The 17195-nt window shown below is 42.8% G+C and overlaps 1 protein-coding gene across 1 annotated transcript in view; it reads right to left on the reverse strand.

The window, feature by feature from the left end:
* usp34 (ubiquitin specific peptidase 34) overlaps positions 1–17195 on the reverse strand; it is a 163447-nt gene that overhangs the window by 2828 nt on the left and 143424 nt on the right. Inside the window, exons 75-77 of the mRNA XM_056279821.1 lie at positions 4547–4687; positions 4219–4365; positions 1673–1829 (exon numbers count right to left, since the gene is read on the reverse strand). Of these exons, the coding sequence (XP_056135796.1) occupies positions 1673–1829; positions 4219–4365; positions 4547–4687 (445 nt within the window). The remainder of the gene's footprint in view (positions 1–1672; positions 1830–4218; positions 4366–4546; positions 4688–17195) is intronic.

A 17195-nucleotide genomic window follows, 5' to 3' on the forward strand; every position in this document is an offset into this window, starting at 1 on the left:
CTATTTTCATTTATTTAATTAAACTTGGGGTAAAACTATACAACAGATACGTCTATTGGCAAGATGTCCACAGATGGCAGATAGTAGCGGGCAGAAGCAGTGTAAGATGTTCTTGCCACTACCGGAGACTGACTTCGCCACCTGTGCTGCAGGCTCTGACGGGACAGCTGTTTCTGGCTGTTTCTGGCCTTCACCTCTGAGATTCTCTTGCTCTCTCCTCTTTATTCTGCGCTAACCTCTTCATTTGTCCTACTGATATCACAAATCTCTGTGCTTAATTCACTTATCGCTAGATTGGCTAGTTTTCTTTCTCAAATGACTCTTGAGTTTAGTAGGAAGCCTCTTCGCTCCTAGTCTATTTACTAGCTTCGAGCTTAGCAGTTAGCTTTATTGCATTTGCAGCCAAAGCAGCCTCGTTAAAACGATGTTGTGTGGCAACTGTTCAGCAGTTACAGATAGGTTGTCTCTATTAGAGAGATGTGTCTGTGAGTTAGAGCAGCTTCTTTCAGCTAGGATTACATTAGTTGTGAAAGGCACTCCCCATAGCCTTTGCCCCAGGCCTGACAGCACACCTGCTATTGTTAGCACTAGCTCAGCCTTGTCGGCAGATATGACGGAGTTTGTCTCTGTTTGCCGGCATGGGAAGGCTCGCAAGAGCAAGCCACCTGTGTGGCCTGGTCTGCAGTCACCTCTCCTGACTGCAAACCGGTTTTCGCTCCTCACCAGCCCTGTTGGTAGTCCTACAGGCCAGCATGCCTCTCCCGCTCCGGTCGACAGAGTTCAGCAACGCACACTAGCGATCTGTCTCAATGAATTTACCAAGCACTGTTCTGCTGAGGAGATTTATACAATATAGATGAACTATTGCAAACTGTTCTCTTCTCCCGTCTTTTCTCTCTCTGAATGACGTTTTCTCTTTTCTCTTCTCCTGTGTATGTGAACTGTGTGATGTGAGTCTCCCCCATGTGCATGTGTACTCTTGTTCTCCTTCCAGGTCTCCAGCCACCTGGGCACTGCCTGGTGTCCTCCTTATCACATTTTTTATATATTTCATAAATCCATATAATTTTGTTATCCTGTTTCAATGTGTGACCTATGTTTTGTTCTTGCCTCTTCTCCCGTGTATGTGAATGGTGTGATGTGAGTCTCCCCTGTGTGCATGTGTAGTCTCCTCCTGCCTGGTCAACATGGTAATGGTGATCGTATGGATCAGGTCCTAGGCTGGTCTGGTAGTATCTGGACACTGCTTGGCATCCTCCTCATCATATTCGTCATATATCTTATAATTCCATTATACTTCTGTTATTCTCTTTCAATGTTGTATTCCGTAAATTGTGTTTTATTCTGTAAACACAACATCCATTGTACATCTGTCTGTCTTGGGAGAGAGATCTCTCCGCTGTTGCTCTCCCTGAGATTTCTTCCTATGTTAAAGACTTTTTTTAGGCAGTTGTTCCTTATCTGATGCGAGGGTCCAAGGACAGGATGTTTTATTGCTGTAAAGCCCCTTGAGGCAAAATTGTAATTTGTGATATTGGGCTATACAAATAAAATCGACTTGATTTGACCAGTGTGATCTCGCGGTTAGCCTCCTGAGACTTGGCCTCCAGCTCCAGATGCATGTGTATTTATATCTGTGTGTGTGTGTGTGTGCGTGTGATGCATGTTGTACCTTTAGCCTTGCGGTCCTTGGCTTCCAGCTCCAGTGCGCTGCGTTTCTGGACACACAGCCGACATCTACTGAGAAGTTCCTGGAGAGCAGGGCCGAGGGCAGGGTCCAGGGCCGGGGGTGGGTGCACTGACAACAGCAACAGTAATGCCCGCAGGTCCTGGGAGTGAGGAGAGGAAGGTTTGAGCGAAGAAAAAAGCAACACTTATTTAGTCGTTATTTAACGCTTCTGGTGAACTTCCAGTGGTGTTACTGATAACAGTTTATATGAGGGGGTCTTAATATGTGACTGGCTACACATTTCACATTAGAATGACAATTGGGATATGAGAAATAAAAGAAAAAATGCTGGTTGAACTCAGATGGTCAATTGTAATGCAGGTACAAAAACTGAGTTGTAGCGAAAAGAAAAAAAAATCTGCATGCTGTAAATCAAAAAGGCTCGCACAACACTCAGGTTCTTTTCTTTGAGACGCAGAGGAAGAGGACGCTGGCGTGCAATGTTGCCGCTTCTCAATCTGTGCTTTTCATTTCACATATGCTCTGTTGTGGACTGTTGGCTGTCTGTCACATCCTATTTTAGTTTTTGTGTTGCCAACAGTTGATCGTTGTAAACCTGCAGCTTGTTTACTTCGCCTACTCTGCTGACCAGCTGTTAGCCTGCTAGCGATCCACCAGCGTACTCAACAAACCGTGGATTATCCCCTCTGGTACTACCCGACCGGACTAGTCTCTGCCACTATCCCGGGACTATCCCCGACCTCTCTTTTGGACCCGTCATCCTGTTTTGGCTTCGCTGCTGCGGCGCTGCTGTGGTCCTCCTCTCTGGCTACCGGCTTCAGTAGCTAGCTGCCGCGCCTCTGTTGCTGATATTGGTGTACATAAAAGACTTTGCATTGTAACATCCGAACCTCAGCTGCCACATCGCTCCAAACCGCCTCGCTGACACTACTTCCCCCCGGGCTCTTGCGTCGCCCCCACTATGTCCAAAGGGCCTCCCGATGTACGTTTGTTTACTCTGATCGTGCTATCCCATCTGTGCTGCCTGACCGGCGTTCTATCGCACTGTGACATCGGCGTCATCACAACAAACTACTTGTTCACTCTGGCAATCTGCAGCCCCTGGTTTGTGTTGACCGTGTCGCTCCTCCCACAGCGCCTGCCTCAGCATCTACGCTGCGACATTTATGCTACTGAACACTCGCCCCTTAAACACTGAAGCACCACTCATCCATGACATCATCATGGACAGGAAAATTCACTTTCTATGTCTACATGAGACATGGCAAAATCAAGAAGACTTCGTGACACTAACTCAAGCCACACGCCCAGGCTATGCGTACATACAGAAACCTCGCTCCATGGGTTGTGGTGGTGGGCTGGCTATTATACACTGAGCTGACATTCTGGTTAAAGAACTTCCAGTACTCAATGTCTCCTCATTTGAGTGTGCTGCTTTCACATTAGCTGGTTCAAAACAGCTTCAGGTGGTCCTTGTTTACCACCCCCCCTAAAGCCTCCACTACCTTCATGTCTGAGCTATCTGAGCTACTCACCTCTGTCTGCTGTATGTCTCCATCTACACTCCTGTTCGGTGACTTCAGTATCCATATGGACTCCAGTGGCTGCACGTTTGCCGCTGAATTCCTGTCATTACTGGACTGCTTTAACTTCACACAGCCTGTTCAAGGTCCCACCCATGCCAAAGGTCACACTCTGGATCTAGTGTGCTCTACTGGTACAAATCCCCTCCATTTGAAATGCCTGGACCTTGCCATAGCTAACCATCATGCTATCCACTGTGCTGTTCCTGTCCCCCAGCCCAAGGCAGCACACAAAACGTACCATCACATTCAGGACCATCAAGACTGCGAGTGCACCAGCCCCGACTGACATGATAGTGTCCAATATAACCTCAGATCCCCCCCGACACCACAACAGATGGCCTGGTAGCCCACTACAACACAGCCTTATTTCTCAGCCTCGACTCTCTTGCCCCCCCCCAAAAACCCAGTCTGTCTCCTTCTCCCATCCTGTCCCCTGGTTCACCACCGAACTCCAAACTTCTCATAGGCCGTTGTTCTCTTCTTGAGTAACTTCTTCCAAAAACTAAAATACTTTTGTTGACTGTCAAAATATCACAATAAAAAAGTAACTTAATCAGACCATTTAAATTAATTATAACTTATTTATGTATAGAAGTTGGGACCTCGTGGTTTACATGTCTACTCCATGACACGTCCCATCCGGAAGTCCTGGTCTATAGTTTTCTAATCTTTGTTTTAATCTTTTTTTTTTTGTTCTTATGGAGTGTAACGCATCCTTGGGTTCCTTGATAGGTGCTATATAAAACTAAGTTGTTGTTGTTGTTCAAGATAAATGTATTATTTAAGTGCCCAACTTGGAAGAATACAACAATCCACACAGACTATAAAAATGACTAGACAGGTAAAACTGCATGGTGTGATTTAACAGTGATGTGCACGATCAGATTGCTGTAATCCGGCTGCATTTATGTTTTGTGCGTGTCGGTGTATGTGTGCGCGTACAGCATTGAGAAGCGTGCTGGTCTTGTGGAGCTCCAGGCGGTGAGCGGCAAGTTCAGGCTGCAGGCTGCTCTCTTCACTCAGCAGGTTGGTCACAAGAACACTGAGCAGGTTAGAACAGCTGGAACCAGAGAGAACCTGACCCTGGACCTGGGTACACAAAACGCACGCACGCACACACACATAATAACACAAGGACTGAGTCATGATATGCACAGACACACAAGGACAGACAAACTCTTGCACTTACACAGACATGACAGAGACACACATAGAAATAGGCATACACAAAAAAACACCCTCCTAGACAGATGCACACATATCACTCTACCTTGTGCAGAAAGCAGGTGAGGAATGAATAGGCCGTGTTGTTGTTGAGGAAGGTCCTCTCGTCCATCAGGATGCACTTCATGTACTCGGAGAAAGCCGGATCCTCACACAGCTGTTTGACGCAGGTGTTAGCTAGTGCAGACTGAAAGGAAGACAGGGTGAATGAACTAGTCTCCTATCCAGACTGTGTCACGCTAGCAGGACTTACACAACCCGTTTAAAGGCCATATTAGTTTTACCCAGACTTGATTAAATGTGTTGAGTTCCGCGTTCCCTCTGTATATGAAAACTTTGAAATATTCATATTAATAAAATTATATATGAAGTTTTAGATCATGTGACTTAAGTCTGTTTGATATTACCATAAGCTTATAGTACTTATTAAATTGCATGTGTTCAGCCCCTCCTCAAAAAACCCTCCTTGATTCGGCAAGGGTAGAGAATTATAGCCCCATTTCCAAGCTTTCTTTCTTATCCAAAATCCTTGAAAAAATTGTTGCAGACCAAATCCTGCAGCTGGCTGAGGGTCATAACATTTTTGATAAATTTCAGTTCGGCTTTCGTCACAAGCATAGTACTGAGACTGCATTACTAATGCATGCTGATAAAGGTGAATAAATTATTCTCATTCTTCTTTATTTAACTGCTGCCTTTGATACCATCGATCATGCCATCTTACTTGATAAGGTTGGAGAACTGGGTTGGCATTTTTGGTACAGCGTTAAATTGGTTTCGCCCTTATCTGACAAATAGATATTTTTATGTTTCTATTAACCATCTTGTATCCTCGTCAGCTCCCCTACTGTGTGGAGTCCCCCAGGGGTCTGTTCTTGGGCCAATCCTCTTCTCTTTATACATGCTTCCTCTGGGTCATTTGTTTAGTCACTTTCAAGACATGTCATACCACTGTTATGCTGATGATACTCAGATCTATTTCTCTGCCAAACCCAATAACCTGAATCAACTGTCCTCCCTCCATGATTGCTTAGCTGCCACCAAAGACTGGATGTCCCTTAATTTCCTCCATCTAAACCCTGTCAAAACTGAAGTTCTCTTAATTGGTCCTGAGAACTTCGCCACTGCAGTTGATCAGTTTATTGGTCTACTTCAAATATCAAACCTACCACTAAAAATCTTGGTATCATCTTTGACCAGAAAAGGTCTTTCAATCACCAGGTTACTAAGCTTGTCCAATCTTGTTTTCTTCAGCTACGAAATATTGTAAAAATCAGAGATATTTTGTCTTTTAACGATATCAAAAAATTAATTCAGACTTTCATTTTCTTCCATCCAGAGTACTGTAACACCCTCTACTCTGGCCTCAACAAAGCTACTTTAAATTGTTTATAGCTGGTTCAGAATGCAGCTGCTAGACTACTAACCAGAACTAGCCATAGGTCCCATATTACTCCTATTCTTGCATCCCGCCATTGGCTTCCTGTAAAATTCAGAATAACTTATAAGATCTTATTGATTACATTTAAAGCACTGCATGAGCTTTTCCCCAGTTATATTTCTGATCTTCTCATTTCTCATCCCACTCCGATCCTCAGACCTCGGTCTTTTATCCATTCCTCACTCCAACTGCAAAACAAAAGGTGACCACGCCTTTGCAGTCTTGGCCCCAAGCCTCTGGAATAACCTCCCCCAATCCATTAGATTTGCTGAATCTTTGGACTGTTTTAAGCAGCTTCTAAAAACCTATCTTTTCAGGCATGCCTTTTTATAGATTCCCACCCTTGACTTCTGTTTTGTTTAATTTTTTTAGTTTGGTGTTACTCCCAATGTCATGTGTTTATAATCATTCAATTTATTTTATGTATTTATTCATTTTTTGTGTATGGAGTGTAAAGCACTTTGTAACTGTACGTTTTTAAAAGTGCTATATAAATAAAATTTTGCTTGCTTACTTGCTTATAAAGGCATAAAAAGTACTACCTCGGGGATGAATAAAGTATTCTGATGCTGATCTATCTTTGGTCAGGCGTCCCCCTACAGGCACAATTACCCATGTCTGCGGGTGGGAAGCCAGATGTGGGTATGTGTCCTGGTTGCTGCACTAGCGCCTCCTCTGGTTAGTCGGGGCGCCTGTTCGGGGGCGGAAGGGGAACTGGGGGAAATAGCATGATCCTTCTGCGCGCTACGTCCCCCTGGTGAAACTGTTCACTATCAGGTGAAAAGAAGCGGCTGGCGACTCCACATGTATCGGAGTAAGCATGTGGTAGTCTGCAGGCCTTACTGGATCGGCGGGGGGGGGTGGTTGGGTGGGTGGTGGAGCAGCAACCAGGACAGCTCGGAAGAGTGGGGTAATTGGCCAAGCACAATCGGGGACAAAAGGGGGGGGGGTACTATCCGTCCATCTGTGAATATAAGAAGCAGTATGAGAAATAGCATTTGGCTGGATATTAATGTACACTGGACATTTACAGTGTGTTAAAACACAATTTCTCTTTTCCTTGTCAAACATTGCCATATGTTTAAATTCCCCTGAATTCCAATGTGAAGCTGCCACATCCAACATCAGCAGAGATGAGAGGAATGCACACATGACTCTTGGTAAGTACGAAATCCAGACAGTGGTTACAAGAAAAAGGTGATAGATTGTCTGAAGCTGTTAGAACAGGACAACGCTATTGACAGAATTTTGTACCACAGATTATACCCAAGGGAAGCTACACCTAGTGTATGGTTTACCTAAGACACATAAACAGGATGTGCCATTACGGCCTATTGTTCATATGATTAACTCAGTGACCTATAAGTTTCTGGCATCTATTCTTAACCCGTTGGTAGGCAGTAATGAACATCACATTCAGAACACTACAGATTTTGTGGATAAGGTGAGGGACATCATTATGGAGGGGGATGAAATAATGGTGTCTTATGATGTTAAGTCTCTCCTCACGTGCGTTCCTGTTGATGCAGTAGAGGAGGTAGTCCATATGAAATTACAAAACGACGCCACCCTTAGCAATAGGACCGCCCTTAACACTGACCAGGTGTATCTGCTCCTGAAACTGTGTCTTCAGTCCACATACTTCACATACAGGGGGCAGTACTATACGCAGAGGCATGGGTGTGCTATGGGATCCCCAGTTTCACCAATAGTGGCCAACTTGTATATGGAGGAAGTGGGAAAGAGGGCTCTGATGTCCTATCCTGGGACACCACCTAGCCATTGGTTCAGATTTGTGGACGACACCTGAGTGAAAATTAAATCTCAGGACCTACCACATTTCACCGACCACATTAACTTGGTGGGCAACCACATCAAGTTCACCAGGGAAATACGACAGGTTAGCCTTCTTTGATTGTGAAATTGCAATTGGTGATGGGGGACATCTGATTGTTGATGTTTACTGTAAACCAACACATACTGATCAGTATTTAAGGGTTGACTCTCGTCATCCACTGGAACACAAACTAGGAGTCACCAGGATGCTGTACCACCGAGCTGACAACGTGCCCACTGACACAGCGGCCGGGGAAGGGGAGAAATCCCACATCAAACAGGCCCTGTTTAAGTGTGGTTATCCTAACTGGGCGTTTGTCAAAGCCAGGAAGATGCCCAAACAGTGCACCAGCCAATCGAAGAGAGGAGAAGGACAACAGCTGTCTAAGCGTAAACCAGTGGTGAATCCGTATGTGGTGGGAGCTTTGGAACAGTTGAGACGTGTATTTTCCAATCAACGCATCTCGGTTGCTTTCAAACCCCAAAACACGCTGCGCCAGGAATTGGTCCACCCCAAGGATTGGGTCCCCCGGCACAAACAGAGCAATATAGTGTACGCTGTTAAGTGGCAGGAAGATTGCCGTGACTTGTACTTCAGGGAAACCAAACAGACGCTGGCCAAAAGGATGGCACAACACAGAACAGCTAACATGTCAGGCCAGGACTCCACAGTCTACACCCATCTACATGCTGTGATTGTAATTGCCCCCCAATCCTCTGTGAATAGTACACATGGCCATTGTAACTCTAGTTAAAGGTCACGCTAATTTGCATATGAAACCAATTGGTTTCGGTCATTATGCCACTATATTGTTTATAAGGGTGGGGATACTTGCAGTCAGTTGAGACTGAGGCGGTCACTTAGATGGGTGATGAAACATTTCTCCCACTAAACGTTGTATCCAGATGAACTGATTCAATTTTCTGTGATTTCCTTACCCGGATTATTGAGCATGCATAAAGAAATCAGATTTAATTTGGATTCAGGAGTACCTCCATTAAAAACCAGTTCCTTGACTTCCGGTCTAGGTCACTAGGTGATGGCAGCATGAAGCGATAGGTTCCCAACAGCCAAGTTTAAAAGTTGCCCAATATAACACGATTTTTCTTAAAAACGTGTTAAAGCAAGTGTAGCTACAGCGGGCGAACGAAACTCCCTAAAATGGGGAAGAAATGTCTCGCACAAAGTAAAAAATACGAGGAAGAAGAGGACAAACTTTCACAAGCTAGTGGCAATATGGAGGACGACATGCAGCCAGCCGGTCATGAACTTAGAGCCGAACCATGATGTTAACCTGGGCTTGATCCTGAAAGAGCTATGTGATTTCAGAAAGGACTGCAGTCAGCAATTAAATGCGATAAGAGAAGACAGTAATAAAATTTACAAAAGGGTGGAAGAAGCAGAGGAGCGAATCAACACGGCTCAGACTCAAATCCAATCAGCGGAGGATGTTTGGTCAGAGCTGGTGAAGCTCCATATGCAAATGCAGGCTCAAATGACCGATTTAGAGAGGGGCGTTCACGACGCAACCATGTCAGAATATATGGAATAAAAGCAGGAGCTGAAGAAAGCACGACAACAATGTCTACCTTCGTGGAAGATTTATTAATAAAAGGTCTGGAACTCCCCTCTTCTACAGCGCTAAATATTGAGAGCGCGCACCGGTCACTCGCTGCGAAACCGCCGACTGAAGCCCCACCACGATCAATTGTGGTCAAGTTTTCAAGTTACAGAATGAGGGAGGAGACGTGCTTAAAAGAGCTTGGCCGAAAAAAGGATTCGATTTTCAAGGAAAAAGTGTATATTTGGATCATGACTATACTCCGCAGCTGCTGAGGAGGCGGAGGGAATACGCAGAAGCAAAAGCTGTGCTCAAGGAAAGAAAAATAAGATTCCAGACCCCATTCCCAGCCAGACTGAGAGTGTTTTATCAGGGTGGCACAGTGGTGTACAACACGGCAGAGGAGGCAACAGCGGAGACGGCAGAGAGGGGGACACCTGTGACTGTTCTGAAAAATCCAACTTCCCTTTTGGAACGGATCAACCAGCTGACTTGGTGATCTAGCGGAAAGCGAGGAAACCGGGATAATACAAGCTCCAGGCAAGGCTTCAAGGAGCGGCTCGAGGCATTCCGGCATCGGGACACTTAAGTACTTCTGCTACGATAGAAATATGTGTATGTATGTGTATGTGTGCATGTATATATCTGTCTGTCTGTCTGTCTATCTATCTATATATATAGTATATGAATGAATGTATGTGTATTTAAGTGTGTATGTTTATATGTGTATATGTACATGTGTAATGTATGTATGTGTACTATGTGTATGTGTGTATATATGTGTGTGTGTGTGTGTATGTGTATGTACATGTATGTGTATGTACGTATGTATGTATGTGTATGTACATGTGTGTATGCTATGTATGTATATGTACTGTATGTGTGTATATGTCAAGTCAAGTCAATTTTATTTGTGTAGCCCAATATCACAAAATTACAAATTTGCCTCAGGGGGCTTTACAGCAAAACAACATCCTGTCCTTAGACCCTCACATTGGATGATAAGGAACAACTCCCTAAAAAAAAAAACAACCTTTTAACAGGGAGAAAAAATAGGGAGAAACCTCAGGGAGCGCAGCAGAGGGATCTCTCTCCCAAGACAGACAACGTGCAATGGATGTTGTGTTTACACAATTCAACATTGAAAGAGGATAAACAGAATTATAATGGACTTTTAAAATTTATGAAGAATATGATGCACAGGATGCCAAGCAGTGTCCAGACGCCACCGGATCAGCCCAAGACCCAAGCCACGTGACCAGCATCATCAAGGAGGAAAAAGAAAAAAGGAATGCCAGGCAGCGTCCAGGTGGCGACCACCATCACCACAGAGACCTGGGAGGAGGACCGACTGCACATAAGGGAGACTCACATGACACTATTCACACACAGAAAAAGAAAAAGGCAAAGATACCATTCAGAGAGAAAAGACATGTGAGAGAAGAGAACAGTTTGCAATAGTCATAATCAATTAGTCATAATCTATACGCTATAATCTCGTCGGCAGAACAGTGATTGGTAAATTCATACAAAATATGTATGTATTGGTATGTATATGTGTGTATGTATATATGTATGTATGTGTGTGTGTGTGTGTGTGGGTGGGTGGGTGCAGTGCACAGGGCGTGTGTGATGCGTCAGTGCAGTAGTACTGGGGTAGTAGTGCTTGTAGTTAGTGCATGCCGCATGCTGCTTGCTACTCTCTGCTTTCAGCTACTGCCGCCGGCTAGCCCTCCTTTCTGGGGGTGAAAAGAGGAGCCGAGGGCGTAAGTCTCCCCTGCCGGTACATAGCCTCTCTACCGCCAAGACTCCTGCAGTGCCTCCTCATGGCCACACACGGTAACTGGGTACCTTGCGGTCCCTGGCTAAACTGTAGGGGATCTCGGGGTTACAGCGGTCCCCAGAGGTCTAATGCACAGGCCCATGTGAAGTGGCTATGCCCTGGCATTGACAAACCACTGTCCCACTGCCTTGTGGGTAAGTGTAGGTCAACAAAGGCTAGGGGAGCACACCCTGAGAGAAAAGCAATATGCATGGCGGCGCACGATAGGCGGTCCTCTGACAGACTGGAGCTCCGGCAGCCTCCGGCAGCTGTGGATGAGTGCTGGTTGTCTTGGGGCCCCCCTTGCCACCGGATCCCATCCTCTCACAGTGAAGAAGTGCAGCTGGGACATGCGCACCCCCAGCGGCACTCTAAATCTCTTTGCGCAGGTATCCACCTCTGCCTAAGGTGTGTGTGTGTGTGTATATAGCCCAAGATTTTGAAACAGTGCTGAGATTAATGATATGAGACAGATTATATTATCAAACTTATTTCCCAATACGTTACTGAACCTATGAGGAGGATAAAGTTAAGGGCAAAAAGAGGATAGATTTAGGGTCGGGACACCTCTTACGGAACATTATGGACCTATAGTACATCAGTTCAAAGGCTGAAGAGGGCCCCCTTTCACTGCTAGGAGGAAGAGACTTTCCTTCCATACTCACCTTCCATCAGAGTCAAAAGAGAGAGGCCTTAATATTGGAAGTCAAAGTTGTTACTTGAGATTTGTTTCATTATTTTGTTACTGTGTTGATGGTTATTGATTATGTTTGTGCTACTGTTCCTTATAGCACCAGGGGTGTAAGATACAATTTAAATATAGGACTATTGGGGGCAGGAAATATACTTGAAAAGACACAATGTAGAGTATCAAGGCAATTTAAGTAACTACTTATAATGTGAATGGTCTGGGAAATCCAATTAAGCGGAACAAAGTTCTGTCAAAATTAAAGAGGGAGGGAGTAGAAGTAGCTCTCCTACAAGAGACGCATTTAACAGTACCAGAACACGAAAAACTTATGCAGATTTAATCAACACTCATCTTCCTGTAGTCAAGGTTCTAAGAGAGGGGTAGCAACTCCAATTTCTAGTAAATTAAACTTTGAGTGCACATATGAAATGAAGGTACTGAGGGGAGATTTGTACTGGTCCGAGGATACCTGCAGGGTGTTTTAGTTACTTTTTCTGAATGTTTATGCCCCTCCAGGATCTGGATGGAAAATTTACAAACAAATCTTTGAATTACTACCCTGAGGCCCAGGGTATCCTAATTTGTGGGGGAGACTTTAGTGTTAGACTTCACCAGATCCGAGATACATCGAAACCTCACTACACAGGAGAGAAAAAAACATAAAATTAATGATGGGGGCACTGGGACTCTCAGACATGTGGAAGGATCTAAATCTGACAAAGAGAGACTTTACCTTTTTTTCTCACCTGCATTCTGTCTACTCTAGACTTGACTATTTCTTTATGTTTCAAAGAGATTTATATAGGGTGATAAATTGCAATATTAGGACCATGGACTTGTCAGATCATACCCCAATATCTATGGATGTAACGTTAGGTTCTGAAAAGAAGAGCACTATCTGGAGGTTAAACGCAGGGATTCTAAATCATATGAAAATCAAATAAGGATGGATTTAAAAGACTACTTTGATCAAAATGACAAAGAGGAAGTGTCACCACTGATTCTTTTGGATGCGTGTAAAGCTGTTCTTAGGGCGAAAATTGTAGGCTATTGTTCCAATTTAAAAAAGCAGGGAAAAGAAAAATTGGACCAGTTACAAACGGAATTTAAAATTTTTTTGAAAACATGCATAAAAAAGACACTGAATCAAGGTATAAAAATAGAAATAGACAGGAAAAAAGAATGAATTAAATGAAATCCACCCAAATGACATTAAAAAAAAAGCTGCTCTTTCTTAAGCAAAGAAACTATGAAGCGGGAGTAAAATTGGCAAAACTACTTGCTTATAAACTAAAAAACAACATGCAGAAAACACAATTTATAAAATAAAGGACTCAACAACAAATTCCATATACTGCAAATTAAAAGATATACAACAATCATTTGAAATATTTTCCAAAAAAACTATATACACAGCCCTAAATAGATGAATCGGAGATGGAAGCGTTTTTAGACCCGATAAAACTACCTGAAGTGAGGGATGAACAAAATAAGCTTCTAATTAGTGAAATTACGGATCAGGAAATCAAAAAGGCAATATCAAATTTAAAACCCAATAAGGCAGCAGGACCGGATGGTTTTCCATGGGAGTGGTAAAAGGAAATGAAAGATCTGTTGATCCCTAGAATGAAGGTCAGATATAACCATGTGCTCAAAACTGGTACAATTCCCCCATCTTGGAGTGAAGCAGTGATCTCCTTGAAACCAAAGGAGGGTAAAGATAAACTTGACTGTGGAAGCTATTGGCCGATAAGTGTTTTGAACCAAGATTATAAGATCTTTACCCACATCTCGGCAAAAAGAATTGAAGAAAAAAATCCTCCCCCAAATAATAAGTCTAGATCAGACAGGTTTTATTCAGCAACGGCAGACACAAGACAACATCTGCTGAACGTTACATGTAATTAAACACATAGCTAAAAATAAACTCCAGGCAGTACTACTGAATCTTGATACAGAAAAAGCATTTGATCGGGTCAATTGGGAGTTTTTATATAGAGTACTACAGAATTTTGGATTTCACCAGACTTCTATTAAAACAATTCAAGCATTGTATAATAGCCCAAAGGCGAGACTAAAAATAAATGGAGCCATGTCAAATTTTTTCAGCCTGGAAAGAGGGACAAGACAGGGCTGCCCAACAAATCCATTACTCATTGCAATATTTACTGAAGCGTTAAGCCAGGGATCATTCAGGACAAAAGTATTACAGGTATAAAAATGCTAGGTCAAGAACATAAAATTTCTCTATTTGCAGATGACATTTTAGTTTCCTTGTCAAACCATGAGAGCTCAGTTCGGAAAATATGGTCACTCTTAGATAACTTTGGTTCTGTGTTAGGTTATAAATTGAATATTCCAAAGACTCAAAGATTAAGTTTCTATTACAGGCCTAGCCAGATCATAAGCACTAAAATCCAACTAAATTGGGATTTGGGTCACATGAGATACCTGAGAGTAAACATCCCAAAAGAATTAACAAAGTTGCATACCTTAAACTTTAATTTGTTAAGTCATAAAATAAAGGAGGACATAAAAAGATGGAATTTAATTCCAATATTAAGTTTTGAGTCACGAATAGAATCAGTAAAAATGAATGCCTTGCCCAGGGTATTATATTTGTTACAAACTCTTCCAACTGAAATAACTGACAAACAATTCAATGAATGGGATAAATAAATATCACGGTACATTTGGCAAGGGAAAAAAACCAAGGATAAGATTTAAAACTCTTCAGCTGGCGAAGAACAAGGGAGGACTTGCACTCCTCTGTCAAGAGGATTATTACATATCGGCCCAACTGGGGATTTTGTTTTGGTGGTGCAATTCGGATTACCAAGCGAGATGGAAAGAAATTGAAGAAAACATGTCCGGGGCAGTTCCAATTCAGGCACGGATAGGGGATAAAAGACTAATTAAACTTAATGGGAATAGGTAATAAGTGGATTAACTTATCTCTGAAAACATGGCTAAATACTATTATTACTAAGAATGGTTGGTTTGAAGAGATAAGAATTCTGAGATGGTGCTCTCACAACCTTGACTTTACCCCAAAACAAATTAGATGCGATTTATAAAGGATTGACTAATCAGGGCCTCTCCTTATACTGTACCTTTTTAATCAGGGGACGCTGAGCAACTTTGAGATGTTGAAAAGACTACAACAGTTAAATAATAGTGACTTTTATAGATTTCTTCAGGAACGCTATCACATTAACGGTTTTATGTTAGAGAGTCAAAAGGCATTTGAAAATAATTTATTGAAAGTTTTTTTTAGTGCCTGTAGGATGGATTCAGGGCTTAAAATAATCTCTAAACTATACGGGGGACTTCAGGAGATTAAGATAGCAAGTACCACCTACATAAAACAAAAATGAGGAAGGAAAACTAGCAGTTCCATTCCAGAGGAAGTTTGGACAAAATATTTCAAATCTCAATGGAGGATAACAAGCACAACCTCATGGAGAGTGTTTGGCTGGGTGAGCATTAGTAGATATTTTATCACACCTGTTGAGGCATCTCACCACTAAGGCTCTTCCAGCTGCTGGAGAAATTGCGGCTCCCAAGAAGCCAACCACTACCACTTGATTTGGGCCTGCCCAAAAGTAAATACCTTTTGGCGTAAGATTTATATAGAATTAGTGACTATATTTGGGACAAAAATTACTTTTAATTGGGATGAATTCCTCTTTGGTCTATTACATGCAACAACCACAGACATTAATACAAGTTACTTATTTGGAATATTGAGTATAGCTGCCAGAAAAGCAATTACAAAGAAATGGCTTAAGCCAGACACCCCATCTATAGAGGACTGGTATGATATCATCAAGGCTCAGCGTTTTCAGTTTTTACTGATTTTCACTGAAAAATACCCAGATTTTTAAACTGATTTTCACCCGGATTTTATGTTTCCATGGATCCAAAAGCTGTTCCTGTTCGTGTGAGGTTATGTAACAGTGTCCTCTTGTGGCGAAATTCGGCATGCTGGATGGCTTTGAAAAATAAAAACCTTAAACGCTGAGCATTGGATATCATTTACGACATTTTTGTGATGGAAAGAATAACTTTCTCCATGAGACTTGAGGAAACAAAAATTTGAGAAAATTTGGGAGAAGTGGAAATTGTATATTTCCCCAAAAAAGTCCTTCTTTTGTTTAAATTTGTTCATGCAAATACGATTTTTGTACTTTCTCTTTCTTTTTTTCTTTTATCTCAAATGGAAAGATGCCCCATGTTCTTTTTTTGTTTTCTTTGTATTTACTCTGTAAAATGCAGAAAAGATGGGTCACTTTATAAAACTGTCTAACTAAAGATGATTAATAAATGCTGTTGATACGTGATTCCAAAAAAAAACCCCCAAACAGTTCCTTATAATAGAAAAGCAAACAACTTTTTAACATAAAGTGACGGCCGTAAAATCTGACATAAAGGAAAGACTTAAGACTTAAGACTTAATCCAAAAAAAAAGAGTGGAAGAGGGTCTAGATGACAGAAAAATAAGAAGTGAATGTTTCACGTTATATTTCAAACAGGTTTTATTAAGCAGTGACGTTACTGGGGGCGCCTCCGTAGCCAAACAGTTACAGCGCATACCACATGGCTGTAAATGTCGCCAGTTCGATTCCAGCCAGTGACCTATGTTGCATGTCATACCCCCCCCTCTCTCCCTCCCCCACTTCCTGTTTGCCTTTCACTGTCTAATAAAAAATACAAAAGAAAAAAGAGGCTGTGACGTTATTGCACCAGAAAATCTAAAGATATGGTGGCTCATACTAGAGGAGGTTTATTCAGGTGTTGGTTATGTTATTTAAAATGGTATTCTTCAACACAACCATCCATTTCAGCTCAGGTACTTTCTGTGTGATGACTGGATGAACATTTCATTTACACCACGTTAAATGTGACCAGATATGTCTCCTCCTCTCCCCTCTCTAAAGTAGTTTGGCTACATTTATACCTGGATTTGACGTATTTTTTCCTCTATCCACTGTTGTGACCCCCCCCTTTTCTCCCCAGGTGTACTAGGCCAATTACCACATGCCTCCTCCAATACACGTGAAGTCGCCAGCCGCTTCTTTTCACCTGACAGTGAGGAGTTTCACCAGGGGGACGCAGCGCGTGGGAGATCACACTATTCCCCCCAGTTCCCCCTCCCCCCCGAACAAGCGCCCCGACCAACCAGAGCAGGTGCTAGTGCAGCAACCAGGACACATACCCACATACAGCTTCCCACCCGCAGACATGGCCAATAGTGTCTGTAGGGACGCCTGACCAAGCCGGAGGTAACAAGGGGATTCAAACCGCTGAGCCCCGTGTTGGTAGGCAACAGAATAGACCGCT

Source organism: Lampris incognitus, chromosome 5, assembly GCF_029633865.1.
Source record: "Lampris incognitus isolate fLamInc1 chromosome 5, fLamInc1.hap2, whole genome shotgun sequence".
NCBI classification, from domain to species: domain Eukaryota; kingdom Metazoa; phylum Chordata; class Actinopteri; order Lampriformes; family Lampridae; genus Lampris; species Lampris incognitus.